A 14,861-nucleotide genomic window follows, 5' to 3' on the forward strand; every position below is an offset into this window, starting at 1 on the left:
AAGAAAATTTGAATTCTTTAAAGTCTCAAGAGTGCAAAAACTAATAAAAGATAAAACAAGAAAATCCAGAATCAAAACCAAGATAATGCATAATAATACTTCAAGATTCTACCCACAAAATTTTAAAATGACAATACCAGCAACTTTGATCCCTCGAAAAAAGTATGAAATAGTCAAATTACCTTATGATAAAAGAGAGAGAGATTCTACATGAACAAGTTAGGCCTGGAAGCCTTGTAGGTGGTCTTGAGCTTTCTGGTGGGAGGTCTAACCTTCCTGAAGACCAAAGGGAACTTGATCTTGCTGTTGTGAAACTGTTTAGTGCTCTCTCTCTTGCAGAGGTTGGCTTGGACTGTAGCTGTCTTGATGATCTGAATGCAAGGGAACCTGACTCTGTGCCTTGATGCCATCTCGGTGTACATTTGCTCCACTGCTCCGTTCAAAGTTGTGTCACGGAACTCTTTGTACATGTTATGGTAACCTGTACGACTCTGGTATCTCAGCCAGATTCCAAAGTTCTTGATCGTTGTTGGGTTCTTCTCAAAGATCTGTCACAAACAATTAGTTTTATAATGCATCAGCAGACGAATCATAATAAAGAAGTAGCCAAACATACTACACCCTAAAAAGGAATGACATATCAACATGGAGATGGTACTTCGATTACATTATGTCAAAGTCACAAACAATTCACACCATCAAACTAAAAACAAACTAATAAAACATGTTTTGAAGATAATTTCAGATGAATTTATAAACACAATCAATGGGATCAGTTGATGGAAACAAATCATGATGATAAACTAAACTCTAAACAAGAAAAAAAAAACAGAGATGAACAAAATGTCAAGAAATGTTCAATGTTACTGAGGGCATATCAACAACAATCAATACCAAACGCAAATCAATACAGATCCTTACACCATAATTCACATATCAAAGAATAGAGCAAACGAAGTATAACCTCGTTGATGGCTAGCATCTGTCCATTACTCTTCTTCACCTTCTTTTGCCTCCTCAAGAAGTACCTGAATCATCATCCAAACACATACAGAAACAATCCTTAACTCAAAGTTTGAAATACATTTTAATCCTGAAATCAAGGATGAATATGAAAATATTATGAAACTAACCAGAACTTGGACTTGGCAAGAACCTCGTTCGTAGCCCAGAGCTTCATCCTGTAAATCTTAGGTTGCTCATCCTTCTCCGTCGGGAGAGCTCTTCCGACAACCTGGTACTGGTGAAGCTGCAAAATAACAAAAATTCCGATCAGATTACGCCGAATCTAGAATACCAAATGCGCTATAAATCGCAAGAGCTCAACGAGGCATTACCCTGAAAACTCCCATTTTCGTTCTCCGCCGATGATTGAATCCTCCAGAAGACGCGAAACACTCTTCCTTGCAGCTTTTATATATGTGACCTAGTTTTTAGAGATGGTGAATTTTTAAAACCCTAATCTCACACTTTCGTACCGGATCCTAAAGCCCATTGGGCTTTCTAATTTCACACCCCATTTGGTCAAATACTGTACTCCTCCAAAATCATTTATCAATTTTACTGAATTTTTGATTTAATCTTGTGTTATTCAGTAGATTTAATTTTAACTTTGCCTTTCTACAATTTTTACAAATAATTTTCCCTTCTTTAAATCATTTAGTAATTTGGTCTTTTTATTCTCCACCACGACGTAGGTATGTATGTTTCTTATGATTCCCCTGATCACATAATAGAGTTCAGGTTCATGGGAACTTTTATTTGTAGCAAAGCAATCGTCAAAGTAGACCACATAATATATATTACATGAAGAACCAAGGGAACCAACAACATACGTATTTCAGCAATATATAAGTTCGACACAGTGTTACAAAATGTTTCCTTTTGTAAATCACACTAAATCTTCAGATAACTGGTCTAATGATACATATCTACATTTTCGTGTGTACATGTAGATATATATATACATGATGTGATGTGAGTTCAGTTTTGGGGAGTAGCTTCACCAGATGTTAACATCCCCAGTCATCCCGAGCATGACGCCGATGAAATAGACAACAGACTGGAAGATTTCAGACCAAAAAAGGAAAAACGAAGATTTATGAGACATTCTGATGAATTATCCAATGTAATGAAAAGGACAGAGAGAGGAACTCACTGCGATTGAGCAGGCAACGTAACCAGCCTTCTCGCGATGATCAACAGATGTGACTAGAATAATAAAAGCTCCGAGGTACCACGGGATCCCACCGAACAAGAAACCCATGATAAACCTGGGACCATAGACCAAAAAAAAAACCCATTAAAATTAGCATCTAGAACAAGTTTCAAGTAATAAGATGTATGCTTTTAGCTTTCTCTTGTTAGTGCGAAACAATAGAATCATATAAGCCACGTTACTCTTGTATCTCCGTTTCAGGAGGTGTTCAACACAGTATCCAGATTACATGATCAACACATGGATTTCTCTAATATTAGCTATCTAAGTGTTCTTGTAAATCTTTACATTAGTGGATGGAAGTAAGCCACAAGCCACAGATTGATTCTTAAGAGTATGAAGATGATTTTCAAAACGAAAAATATCCCCAGTTAGTAGAGTTCCAAAAGGTTACGTAACAGAGATATTCAATCAAATCAATCAGAGTCGCAATCGAAATATTGAGAACCTGTTCTGGAATCTATATGGCAAGTTCCACAACGAACACTGACATAACACTGTAAAAACGCGATATATGTGCTAAAACCTACATACCATAAACCCAATTTCCAAAAATCCACAAACCTAAGCTTTTGAGCTTTTGATCAGAACATAAATGGAAAATACACAACCAGAAGAACCAAATGAATTTGGCGGGAATTCGTATTGCGAGACAATGTGTGATAAATCAATCAAAATGAAAAGGCAAGTAAGAAAAAAAGCTTACAGAAACCATCCCATGCCCAAGCCACAGCAAGGAAGGTCATGCTCTCTCATCATCGGTCTCACCTCAACCACCGTATAATCTAAAACAACAAAACACCAGAATCAATTACTCATTATCTGATCATAATGAAACTGATTTTACTGAACAATCTGTAATATTCCATACAAATTCATATAAGAAAGATAAGATTTTTTCTACAAAAAATTGAGGGTAAGGACATTTAAATTTACCAGGAACAACTGGGAACCCTTGAGCATAATTCACAAAACCACCACCAGGAGGACCTAATCATTTCAATCACGAACCGATCACATAACAACAAAAACCCCTTAAAACAAAAAAAATGCATATAGTAATTATACAAAATCGAACGAGAGAGGGTTTTAAAACCTTGGAAATTCTGATAAGCATGTCCAGGATACGTAGGAATCGGATGCTGCGACGGCGGTAGATATTGCGGTGGAGCAGTCGGAGTAGGATAATTTGCAACGCCTTGAAACGTTCCGTAATAGTATTGTTGCTGCTGCTGCTGATTCACGGTGGAGTCTCTAGGTTTTGCTGCCTCTTCGTCCATGTTTGATACAGATCAGATTAATAATAAGAAAATAAAATTCGCTTCCACACCGGTTTGACACAGAGACTAGAGAGAATAATCTAGCTCCTCCGCTGCGTTTACCGATGAGTAACGGCGAATCTATCGGCGATGGGAAGACGAATAGAAGAAGGAGACTCGACCGACGTAGAGACGAGGGAAAGGGAGAGAGGGAGAGTCAAATGACACGGTATTGTTGACCCGATTCGCGATCCAAGGGTCTTAAACCGGGTCACCCAAATTTCGATTTTTCTCAATATGGGCTTACTAAAAAGCCTTTTAACACTTGGTTTCTTCTGACCAAAGGTGAATGAATAGAAAGAGTGTACTGTATTTTTCTGGTTGCAAAGTTACAATTTATGTCGTAAGAGATGATCTCTGGAAAAAAAAAAAAAGGTCGAAGAATGCTCAAAAATATATGTTTATTGAATCATCTCTTGTCTCTCTCTTTTTTTGGTCAAACAATTTCTTGTCTCTAATATCCAAAAAAAGTTGTGCCCAAATGAGAACAAACCAATAGCAACAAAATCATAGTATCATGTTTGTTTGGCATCCTTGACAAATATCTTTTACAAATGGGATAAAAACGATGATTTGCTCTTTGCTTATTAGTGAACTGGTTCAATAACTTCGTTTGACAATTCCGTCCACAAAGGTTTACCATTAACACGAAGATGCAACTTCGGTTGATTCCTCTTTACAAAGTCGTATTTCTAGGATAACACCTAAAGAACAAAGACTAACTGAGCTTCGACTAAAGAAAAAAAGCTCAAATCCAAATCAATCACACAATCAAAAAAAAAGCACTGGCTGCTCAAAATAAAGTTGCGCTAAGAACATATCAAACCTGAAACAGGATGCTACCTCATAAGTCATAACAATGAAGAAATCTTTTTTTTTTTGTTTTTCCCAAATACAAAAATGAGATTTCTCAATCAAAAAAAAAAAAAAAAAAAAAAAAAANAAGATGAATGAATCAGAAAGAAGCTGATTTGCAAAGTCATTCAGGCTGAGTATCCGGAAGATTCTGGCACAGCCAAAACGTTAGTTCAAAGCTGCACCAAGAAACATTCCAAGGACAATCATACTGGTCTTAAGTACCTGCTATATCTCCTCATCTTCATCATCTACTATTCCCAGAATTATTAGAAGAAAAAAAACATTAAATTAAACCCCAACGCTAATATCTATTAGACTACATCATAGATCCAACCCCAAAATCTAATGAAAACAAGGAAACAAATAATGGAGAAAAGAGTAATAAAGAATTGCATACGGAAATCGGAGAGGCCGGCGGCCGAGAAAGAAGCAATGGAACAATAAAATTCTGATTCGAGTACTTAAGGGAGCCTTTGAACGCACCGACGCCGTTTAATAGGAGTGGACAAATTTATAGAAACCTATTTATTTTTACCAAACCAAACCGAAATGTGTTCGGTTTCAAATTGACGTCGGACAATTTTTCATTATACATTCGATCGAACATGATTTTGCATTAAAACGATAAAAATACATTCGAAATTGCTTTAACCTTAATGGATAAATAAAACCATACAGAATTCTTGGTTTTTGCAATACCGTTTTCTTGGTACACTAGAATAAAACCGGAACAGCTAAATATCATCGAATTATACTACTAAAACAAACCGATAGCCAGAAGAAATAAAACCGAAACCCAGAATCCGAACCCAGCTCCGACTCTCTTCGACCCGGAGAACCAAACTCTAACGTCATCAATCACGGGTCCACACAAGGAGCTCATATCATCAGTCCTCGTATTGTAATAAACACTATAGAACGCAACTCTGGTTCGATCAGCCTTTGCCGTGAAATTCAAACCAACCTTTTCGAAACTCGAGTTCGCTTGCGCCATGTAATGATAGTTCTGCGCCTGATCACCTGCGAAAGCCATTATAGCCAACGGTTCCTTGCATTTATCACCAGCGTGGCCGAGCGAGAATGACAATAAGTACGGCTTATCAGCCTTGGTCTCGACCAGTTGAGAAATAATGCCTTCTTTGCCCGAGAGAAGCTCCACGGCTCGTTTACCACCCGGAACTGAGAAGTGATCCGAGTCTACAAACCGGACCGCCCGGTTCGATTCAACAGTCCAACCCGGAAGAGAAGATATCTCTTCGTCGAGGTTTGTCGGTAGCAGTACACCAAGGGACGTGTTCCTGAACATCCATGGACCTTCTTCAAAATCTCCATTGATCACCGCGTTATCTACAAAATGTAATTGAAAAATCATTATCAAATTAGCATATTTCAGAACTTTGGGGTCGAAAATGGAAAAATAGAGAAACTCAGGGTTGTTGATGTTGTAACCTTTGGGTTTATCAGGAGTAAAGAGCTTCTTAATAGCAATGTCATCGATGATAGGACCACAAGTGGGGTCATCTTCCATACCAGGATTCTTAAAAACCAAACGTACGTGATCCTCTTCAGCTTCAAACGCCCACGCGTAAGGATCCCAACCCTGAACGTTATAAAGCGTTTGCAAATCCACGTTACGCGACGCGCCCATATCGTCCGCGTCTGCGTTCACAGACGCTACCGACACATTAATTGACTCGAGTTGAGCGCACGTGCGGGCAGCGCTGAACGTGACAGAGTAGACGAAACCTTTCTCAACCGTTAGATCTTGGCTGATCTCTGCGTCGTTGCCTAATCGGACGGCGTGTCTGCCTTGTGGGACGATCAGGATCATTCCTCCTTGTTTTTGACCGGAATTAATTAGCTCCACCGTGCCGTTTAATTTCCAGCCCGGAATCTGGGATAGTCCGTCGGTTACTCCGTCGTCTGGGAATCCATTTGACGGTGATGTTTCGAAGTCACCGTTTATCACCAAACCTGTAGTTAAAAAAAAAAATTACATAGGATTTTTTTGGATAGGAAACGCCAAAATATCACGTTAGTTTTGTTAGAAGGCTAGCTGTGTGAAAAGAGACATTTCTTTGTCTTGTCTCAAACAAACATATAAGTTGTTGATTCGACATAACACTTTAATTTTACTTGATAACATGAAGAAAAATAAACAAAAATAAGTAGGAGACACGCGGGTAACGTCTTATATATATGGACCATACCTTCTACTAGCTAAACTCGACTGGGACCATAATTTTGACTATTACTTAATAGAAGTTTATGTCTACACTTCTACAGTCCCAATTTACACCTTACAAATGCCCCTTACAATAGGGGGGAAGTAGAGACAAATGTATTTTCGGTGGAAAGAAGAAAAAAAAAGAAAGCGTGTTGAAAATTGAAAGACGTTGAAAAAACAAAGAAGTTTTCAGACACTTGTATGTCGTTTTATCATGTACTCTTTGTCGTTTTTATAATACTACGAGTCTACGACGGTAAGACTAATAAGACCCCAAAATCACCCTTTTATTTGGCGGGAATCCTTCTACCTGAATTATTTTTATTTTTGACTATTAAGATCTTAAAAGGTAAAAATTAACATAGAGAAAATAAAATAGTTGCTACCATGCTTGTTTAAACTGTAAATGGAGTTGTAACTTGTATGTAAGCTGAGCTCAGGGCTTCCTTTCTAATTTTGCCGCCGCCGAAAGCACGAATAACATACTTTATACTTAATTGACAAATAAACCCCAGAAGCTTACATTCTTTTCTATTGTGGCGCATTAAATTGAATTTGACAAATTACCTCTAATTACGAGAACTTATAGCTAAATCAAATATTTTACTGGTTTGATTAGCATTGTTTATCTTCTACATAGACTGAAACTTGTGTACAGCTTATACTACTAACCGTAAGTTCTAACTATTTGACTCCTAATCTTAATTAGTAAAGAAGCATCTAAGATTCTAAAGCTAAGCAACAGAACAGTAAAGTAAATTGGGGGAAATCCCCTAAAACCTAAACTCTCTAAATCCAGACAAAATGTTATATAACTCAGTGTTGATTATAAGTTTTTTTTCTTCCAAAAATCAATAATATGAAAGTAAATCTCTTTTCGTCCTCTGTTCTTGGAACAGAACGAAAGAGATTCAAAAAATCGAATCTTAATAAGCCAAGGTTTATAGATGGCATTGAGGATTCAAGAAAAAAAAAATCACAAAGAAGGAGTCAGGGAAAAGCGTACCATCTTCGACAAGCGGAGCCTTGTCTTCGGCGATGGCGACTAAGACGGCGATGGAGAGACTAAACAAAAACATGAAAATGGAACCCAATCTGCACCCAGATATGGAGTTCATAGCCATTATCTCTCTCCTTCTTTTTCCTTACTACTACCTACTGCTCTCTTCTCTCTCTCTGTAAGTGTGAAATGTGAAAGTGTTTTTTCTGTATGTTCTTTTCGGGCAGCGAGCAAAGACAGGGAAGGGTAGTGTCCTTTTATCCAAGATTCCGCACTCGTTGTCTCTCTTTATTTTTTCCTCTTTTTTCCAATTATTTTATAATTTCACATTTAATTTTCCACTATATTTAAAGCGGTTTACAGATATTTAGACAAAACTCCATGCAAGCATAACAAAAAATAAAAAATAAAGTAAAAGAATAGGGTAAGAAATGTTTCTTTCTTTCACTCTAGTCATGGGCAAATAAACTGAACCGAATGGACCGAATCGAAACCGAACTAAAATTTTGGTTCCAGTTCGGGTATGGATAGTGGACAATAACCGATTGGATAGTGTTTTAATTATTCATGGATATCGGTTATTAACCGAACCGAACCGATATCCATTCGGTTATCCGAATCAAACCGAACACGTACTAAAATTATGTTTTAGCCGAGAATCGAACCTGAGACCTCTACAAACTGGAGTATGCAACATGGCCAAAATATTTGAAATAAATCAAATATCAGGAAGTTTTTAGATATATTTATTAAAATATAATCAAATTTTATTTAAATAATATTTTAAAAATTTATATTATACCATTTCGGATATCCGGAACCGAACCAAAAATAACCGAAACCGAACCGAACCCGAACTGAAATAGTAAATTAACCGAATGGATACTAAACCTTTATATCCAAACTAACCGGAACCGAATGGATATATCCGAAACCGAACCGAATACCTGAATGCCCAGGACTACTTCACTCGTTTCATTGCTAAGTTAATCAAAACATATTTAATTGTCATAATTAGATTAGCCACGATGGAATAAATTTTATACCTATGCTATATTTTTTTCCTTTCCCCTTATTAGATCTGTGTGTTAGAGGTGAGATTAAAGCGGCTGCTTTTTTACTTTTGATCCAACTCTATTTCTTTAAGGTCATGGAGTGAATTATTAGTTTGACAACAACAAAATTTCTCTTTAATAATCTTCAGCTTTTCACTATTTTAGATTGAGGTACAAAAAGGCAGGAAAAGTAAAGAGTTGTGTGTGTGTTTCTTTGGTAAAACTGTATTTTTTTTTTTTTTGACAATTTAGTTTTTTTTGTTGACAATGTAAAAACTGTATTTCTTTTAGGCTGTGGAGTGAATTGTTAGTAATAGATTTTTAAGGTATCTAAAAGATTTGAACTAATTCTATTTGCTGACAAACAAAACAAAAAGATTTGAGCTAATTCTATCTAAATGACATCCTAAATTAAAGTGTCTGAATTGTTTCTTCACATTCTTTTTTTTTGTGAACTTTCTAGTATTAAATTTGTCTCGAAAAGCTATCATAATATTGAAACACTAGCAAACTTTTCTTTTATATAAAGCAGATTCATCGTTTACACAAGGCTAAGAAAATCTTAGATAACTGTAGCTTAATTATTATTATTTTTTTTTTGAAAGAGGTTTTCTATTTAAATGCAAAAGAGAAATAAAATGTTACAACAGCGCTTTAGAGTTTAGATTAGGGAGCCTAGTAAAAGGCGAGCCCAATAATACAACACAATAGTCAAAAGAACTTAGTAAGAACCTAGAGATAGGGTTTGTAGCCGATGGAATAGTGAAACGTCGTAGGGTGTACGACGTCTTAACTTGAGAACCAGAGATCGAACATCGACGATGATAAAGAAGGGTTTGATTCCCTAATGTTTGTAATCTTGTTACGTATGATAGAGTCCACCTGTCGGAGCAGGGCGTCAATTGATCGGAATTGACGATGATGTAGGCGACGATTGCGTTCCTCCCAAAGAAGATACAATGTACACTGCCAGGCTAATAGCGTTAGACGAGTCAAAGCTTTCGGTCCCCTTAAAGATTGCATGCGTTCCAGTGTCGTATCCCAGGAAGGGTAGGGTTGGCATCGGCATCTAGTGGCGATTTGAGTCCAGATAGCGAAGGCGTAGGTGCAGTTGAAGAACAGGTGGTCCCTGCTTTCAGGTGAAGCGTTGCATAGAAGGCAAAGTGGGTCTGTTTGTAGTCCCCATCCCAGGAGACGATCGCGAGTAGGACAACGGTTTAAGGTGAGTAGCCAAGTGTGGAACTTGTGCTTCGGGATCCCGTCGGCGAACCAGACTGCTTTAGCCCATGGTACAAGAGGGGAAGCAGACCGAAGGAGACCATAAACCAGCCCAGTTGAGTATCGTGTATACACCTTGCCTTCTNGTCCACCTGTCGGAGCAGGGCGTCAATTGATCGGAATTGACGATGATGTAGGCGACGATTGCGTTCCTCCCAAAAAAGATACAATGTACACTGTCAGGCTAATAGCGTTAGACGAGTCAAAGCATTCGGTCCCCTTAAAGATTGCATGCGTTCCAGTGTCGTATCCCAGGAAGGGTAGGGTTGGCATCGGCATCTAGTGGCGATTTGAGTCCAGATAGCGAAGGCGTAGGTGCAGTTGAAGAACAGGTGGTCCCTGCTTTCAGGCGAAGCGTCGCATAGAAGGCAAAGTGGGTCTGTTTGTAGTCCCCATCCCAGGAGACGATCGCGAGTAGGACAACGGTTTAAGGTGAGTAGCCAAGTGTGGAACTTGTGCTTCGGGATCCCGTCGGCGAACCAGACTGCTTTAGCCCATGGTACAAGAGGGGAAGCAGACCGAAGGAGACCATAAACCAGCCCAGTTGAGTATCGTGTATACACCTTGCCTTCTACTTCCCATTCAAATCGATCCTCTTCATCTGTTAAGGTAAGTGTTGTAAGGTGGGTTAGGAGAGAAACCTGATTATCAGTCCGTGCATGAGGGAGCAACCATTGACCACGAAGGAAGAGCTGTTGGAGTGTTGCAGTTGATGGGATCCCCAGTCGTGTGTCCCTTCCCGAGCACAGATAGTCAGAGAGTTTCCCATATGGAGACCAGTTATCAGACCAGAATCGACAGGTAACACCATTGCCCACCCTTAACTTTATCCAGCTATAAACATCATCCCTGAACTTGAGTAGCTTATTCGCCATCCAGGAGTAGTTTTGGCGCTTCTTCAGTGTCCAGAACTTGTTCACCGGACCCTTGAGGAAATAGAGTTTGAACCACACAACCCACACTGACCCTGATCGGAAGAAAAGAAGCCAGATTAACTTGATGGAGCAAGCTCTGTTCCAGAAGAAAAGATCCCGTATCCCTAGGCCTCCTTGGTCTTTTGGTTTGGTGACAGTATCCCAGGCAACACGAGCAGTGTGATGTCCCTCGGCACAGCCTTTCCAGAGATAAGCACTATAGAGAGAGTGGATTTTGGAGATGCACTTCTTGGGGAGTACGAAAGAGGAGCACCAGAAGTTAGATAGTCCTGCAATAACCGTGTTGATCAATAACAGGCGTCCTGCAAAAGATAAGTGCTTAGAACACCAATTATTGATTTTTCCTTTCACTTGCTGCAAAAGGGGCTCACAGTCTTGTAGTGTCAATTTTTTGGTGCAGAGAGGGACTCCAAGGTAGCGCACTGGTAAGCAGCCATGAGTTAGACCCGTTGAGAGTTTAATGGTGTCAATCTCTAGCTCAGATAGCCCGCCTGCAAAGAAGGAAGTTTTGTGGAGGCTAATGGCCAGACCAGATCTGTTCTCAAACTCCTTAAGGACCTGCAGGATATTTTGGACCGAGGAGAGCGAGCCATCAGAGAAGATAAGAAGATCATCAGCGAAACAAAGGTGAGTTAGCTTTGCCTGGTCACAGTTATGATGGTATTTAAACTTTCCCTCCTCCGCTGCCTTGTTCAGCATTAATGATAAGGTGTTCATTGCTATGACAAACAGGTAAGGAGACAATGGATCCCCTTGCCGGAGTCCACGCTTACCCTTAAAGTAGCCATGAACCATTCTGTTATACCCGATGGTGAAGTTTGTGGTACAGACGCATGCTTGAAGCCACCGTAAGTATTGGTCAGGGAGAGAGATCCCCTTGAGACAGTTGAACAGGAAGTCCCATGAGATTATGTCAAAAGCCTTGGCGATGTCTACCTTGATTACTAGGCGCTTGGGACCTGCAGCCTTATGATATCCATTGACTAGTTCAGCTGCTAAAATGGTGTTCTCCAGCAGAAGCCTGTCCTGCACAAATGCTGTTTGGTTAGGGAGTATCAGATCAGGGAGGATAGGTTTGAGTCTGGCCACTAGCAACTTGGATATCACTTTGTAGAGCGTGTTGAGGCAGGAGATGGGACGGTAATCCACAATCTTGGAAGCACCAGGGTGTTTAGGGACTAGTGTCAGGATAGCTGCGTTTGTGGTAGCCGGCAAGAAGGAAGTGTGAAAAAGTTGGTGACTGCTGCAGTGACTTCAGGGCCTAGGATTCCCCAGGTGGATGTGTAAAAGCCGGAAGAGAGACCATCGGGACCCAGGGCTTTGTTCGGATTGATCTTCATCATCACCTTTGCTATCTCCTCAAGAGTGGGAATGGATATCATCATTTGAGAGTGGGCGCTAGAACAGCGGTAAGGGTTTAATGATTGTAACCATTCCTGGGAAGACCAGAGCGGACGTGAAACAGAGTGGTTTGGCGACAGGATTGAAGTAAAGTGAGCTATGGCGTGGTCGCTCATTTCACATGGATCCAGTAATAAGTCACCAGATTCCAGGAGGAAAGACCGGATGGTGTTGTAACTTGCTCTAGCCTGACAAATTTTTTGGAAGTAAGAGGTATTGAGATCTCCCTCCTTGAGCCAATTCACTCGTGATTTCTGCTTGAAGTAACTTTCCTCAATGTCCCTCAGAAACGTCCATTTGTCGTGGAGGTCCTTTTCAAGCTGGAAAGTTTGTTGTGATGGTTGATTTAAGGCTTGTACCTGCACATCTTGTAACAAACGGTTAGTTTCACTCACTCGCTCTTGTCTTTTTGAAAAATTCTCTCGATTTATGGTTTTTAGGTCTCCCTTAATGGTCTTTTGCTTCCAGCAGAGATCAGTAAGATTGAGAGCAAAGCTTCCTGCCTGAGTCCAAGCTTCATGTACCTGCTGGAGGAAGTTAGGGTGTTTAGTGAGGTAGTTAAAGAACTTGAAAGGGCGGGTGCCTGCTTTGGGGAGTTGATACACGAGGTCAACTAGGCTTGGGCAATGGTCTGATGGTAGAGGGGGAAGGAAAGTAACAACGCTATCTGGAAAGAGGGTGATCCAGTGGTTGTTGACAAGGACACGGTCAAGCTTCTTGGCAATGGGGTTAGAGGGCTGGTTGTTGCTCCAAGAAAAAAGAGGGCCTTGGAAACGAAGGTCAAATAGGTCCATTTGAGACAGGCAGTCTTTCAGCTCCGACATTGGTGGGGACAGGCTGTTGACTGAGGGAGAAGAATGCTCATTGTGATGAATGATCTGGTTGAAGTCTCCTCCAACAATCCAAGGACAGGTGTCAAGAGAGAAAGACTGCTGAATACGTAAGAGCTCAACCCAGAGGTTAGTTCTTTCTTCCCTTAAATTTGAAGCATAGACCGATGTATAGACAAACTGAAGTTTATTGGCAATATTGACTTCACAAGTTAAGGATTGTCTTGACTGATGCAACACTCTTACCAACGCAGGGTCCTTCCAGATAACGATGATACGACCATCCTCATCAGACGAGTGGTTCGTAGTATAGTTCCATCCAGGGCAAACCGATGTCATTACTCGGTTCAGATTAAGTTCTTTTACATGTGTTTCCAAAATAGCTCCAAAAAGCGGCTGGTAACTCCGAAGCCAACTACTAAAAGGCTTATGCTTATCCGGATCATTTAAACCTCAGATATTCCAAAAAAAAGTGTTTAGTATTCATTAATTACAAGTACAAGGCACACCTGATGGATGTGATGTTTCCAACGGTAGCTTAGTCATAGGGGGAATAGAGATGGTATNTTGTACCTGCACATCTTGTAACAAACGGTTAGTTTCACTCACTCGCTCTTGTCTTTTTGAAAAATTCTCTCGATTTATGGTTTTTAGGTCTCCCTTAATGGTCTTTTGCTTCCAGCAGAGATCAGTAAGATTGAGAGCAAAGCTTCCTGCCTGAGTCCAAGCTTCATGTACCTGCTGGAGGAAGTTAGGGTGTTTAGTGAGGTAGTTAAAGAACTTGAAAGGGCGGGTGCCTGCTTTGGGGAGTTGATACACGAGGTCAACTAGGCTTGGGCAATGGTCTGATGGTAGAGGGGGAAGGAAAGTAACAACGCTATCTGGAAAGAGGGTGATCCAGTGGTTGTTGACAAGGACACGGTCAAGCTTCTTGGCAATGGGGTTAGAGGGCTGGTTGTTGCTCCAAGAAAAAAGAGGGCCTTGGAAACGAAGGTCAAATAGGTCCATTTGAGACAGGCAGTCTTTCAGCTCCGACATTGGTGGGGACAGGCTGTTGACTGAGGGAGAAGAATGCTCATTGTGATGAATGATCTGGTTGAAGTCTCCTCCAACAATCCAAGGACAGGTGTCAAGAGAGAAAGACTGCTGAATACGTAAGAGCTCAACCCAGAGGTTAGTTCTTTCTTCCCTTAAATTTGAAGCATAGACCGATGTATAGACAAACTGAAGTTTATTGGCAATATTGACTTCACAAGTTAAGGATTGTCTTGACTGATGCAACACTCTTACCAACGCAGGGTCCTTCCAGATAACGATGATGCGACCATCCTCATCAGACGAGTGGTTCGTAGTATAGTTCCATCCAGGGCAAACCGATGTCATTACTCGGTTCAGATTAAGTTCTTTTACATGTGTTTCCAAAATAGCTCCAAAAAGCGGCTGGTAACTCCGAAGCCAACTACTAAAAGGCTTATGCTTATCCGGATCATTTAAACCTCAGATATTCCAAAAAAAGTGTTTAGTATTCATTAATTACAAGTACGAGGCACACCTGATGGGTGTGATGTTTCCAACAGTAGCTTAGTCATAGGGGGAATAGAGATGGTATAGGGGTTAGTGGCTGAGGACAAAAGAGGGTTAGTGGACAAAAGAGGGTTGGTGGCTGGGGGTAAAAGAGGGGGGGGGAATGCGTAGGGCTAATAAGGGACGGGTGAGAACGAGAGCGCTTCAGGGATTGAG

At 40.3% G+C, this 14,861-nt stretch overlaps 3 protein-coding genes across 3 annotated transcripts; all 3 read right to left on the reverse strand.

The window, feature by feature from the left end:
- LOC104741587 (60S ribosomal protein L18a-1) lies at positions 1 to 1,424 on the reverse strand. Its single transcript, XM_010462473.2, has 4 exons — positions 1,338 to 1,424; positions 1,134 to 1,249; positions 965 to 1,028; positions 1 to 548 (listed from the first exon to the last, which is right to left on the reverse strand). Exons 1-4 carry the CDS (start codon positions 1,350 to 1,352, stop codon positions 207 to 209), a joined length of 537 nt encoding a protein of 178 aa, XP_010460775.1. The 5' UTR covers positions 1,353 to 1,424; the 3' UTR covers positions 1 to 206.
- Positions 1,739 to 3,733, reverse strand: LOC104741588 (60S ribosomal protein L18a-like protein). The gene is made up of 5 exons (XM_010462474.2): positions 3,315 to 3,733; positions 3,155 to 3,208; positions 2,925 to 3,003; positions 2,159 to 2,273; positions 1,739 to 2,062 (listed from the first exon to the last, which is right to left on the reverse strand). The coding sequence occupies exons 1-5, from the start codon at positions 3,496 to 3,498 to the stop codon at positions 2,003 to 2,005; spliced, it is 492 nt and encodes a 163-aa protein (XP_010460776.1). The 5' UTR covers positions 3,499 to 3,733; the 3' UTR covers positions 1,739 to 2,002.
- On the reverse strand, positions 4,990 to 7,891 carry LOC104741589. The gene is made up of 3 exons (XM_010462475.2): positions 7,629 to 7,891; positions 5,845 to 6,369; positions 4,990 to 5,742 (listed from the first exon to the last, which is right to left on the reverse strand). Exons 1-3 carry the CDS (start codon positions 7,744 to 7,746, stop codon positions 5,153 to 5,155), a joined length of 1,233 nt encoding a protein of 410 aa, XP_010460777.1. The 5' UTR covers positions 7,747 to 7,891; the 3' UTR covers positions 4,990 to 5,152.

The sequence above is a fragment of the Camelina sativa genome, chromosome 14, assembly GCF_000633955.1.
Source record: "Camelina sativa cultivar DH55 chromosome 14, Cs, whole genome shotgun sequence".
NCBI lineage: Eukaryota > Viridiplantae > Streptophyta > Magnoliopsida > Brassicales > Brassicaceae > Camelina > Camelina sativa.

What these genes read in the sequence shown, in the direction of transcription:
- LOC104741587 (XM_010462473.2), bottom strand. An exon ending in CTTGCCAAGTCCAAGTTCTG is followed by an intron (nt 1,029 to 1,133) that starts GTTAGTTTCATA and finishes ATGATGATTCAG; the next exon opens with GTACTTCTTGAGGAGGCAAA. An exon ending in AGATGCTAGCCATCAACGAG is followed by an intron (nt 549 to 964) that starts GTTATACTTCGT and finishes TGTTTGTGACAG; the next exon opens with ATCTTTGAGAAGAACCCAAC.
- LOC104741588 (XM_010462474.2), bottom strand. Translation starts at nt 3,498, where the DNA reads ATGGACGAAGAGGCAGCAAAACCTAGAGACTCCACCGTGAATCAGCAG. An exon ending in TGCTTATCAGAATTTCCAAG is followed by an intron (nt 3,209 to 3,314) that starts GTTTTAAAACCC and finishes TGAAATGATTAG; the next exon opens with GTCCTCCTGGTGGTGGTTTT. An exon ending in AGGGTTCCCAGTTGTTCCTG is followed by an intron (nt 3,004 to 3,154) that starts GTAAATTTAAAT and finishes TTGTTGTTTTAG; the next exon opens with ATTATACGGTGGTTGAGGTG.
- LOC104741589 (XM_010462475.2), bottom strand. Translation starts at nt 7,746, where the DNA reads ATGGCTATGAACTCCATATCTGGGTGCAGATTGGGTTCCATTTTCATG. An exon ending in GGCTCCGCTTGTCGAAGATG is followed by an intron (nt 6,370 to 7,628) that starts GTACGCTTTTCC and finishes TTTTAACTACAG; the next exon opens with GTTTGGTGATAAACGGTGAC. An exon ending in TACTCCTGATAAACCCAAAG is followed by an intron (nt 5,743 to 5,844) that starts GTTACAACATCA and finishes TACATTTTGTAG; the next exon opens with ATAACGCGGTGATCAATGGA.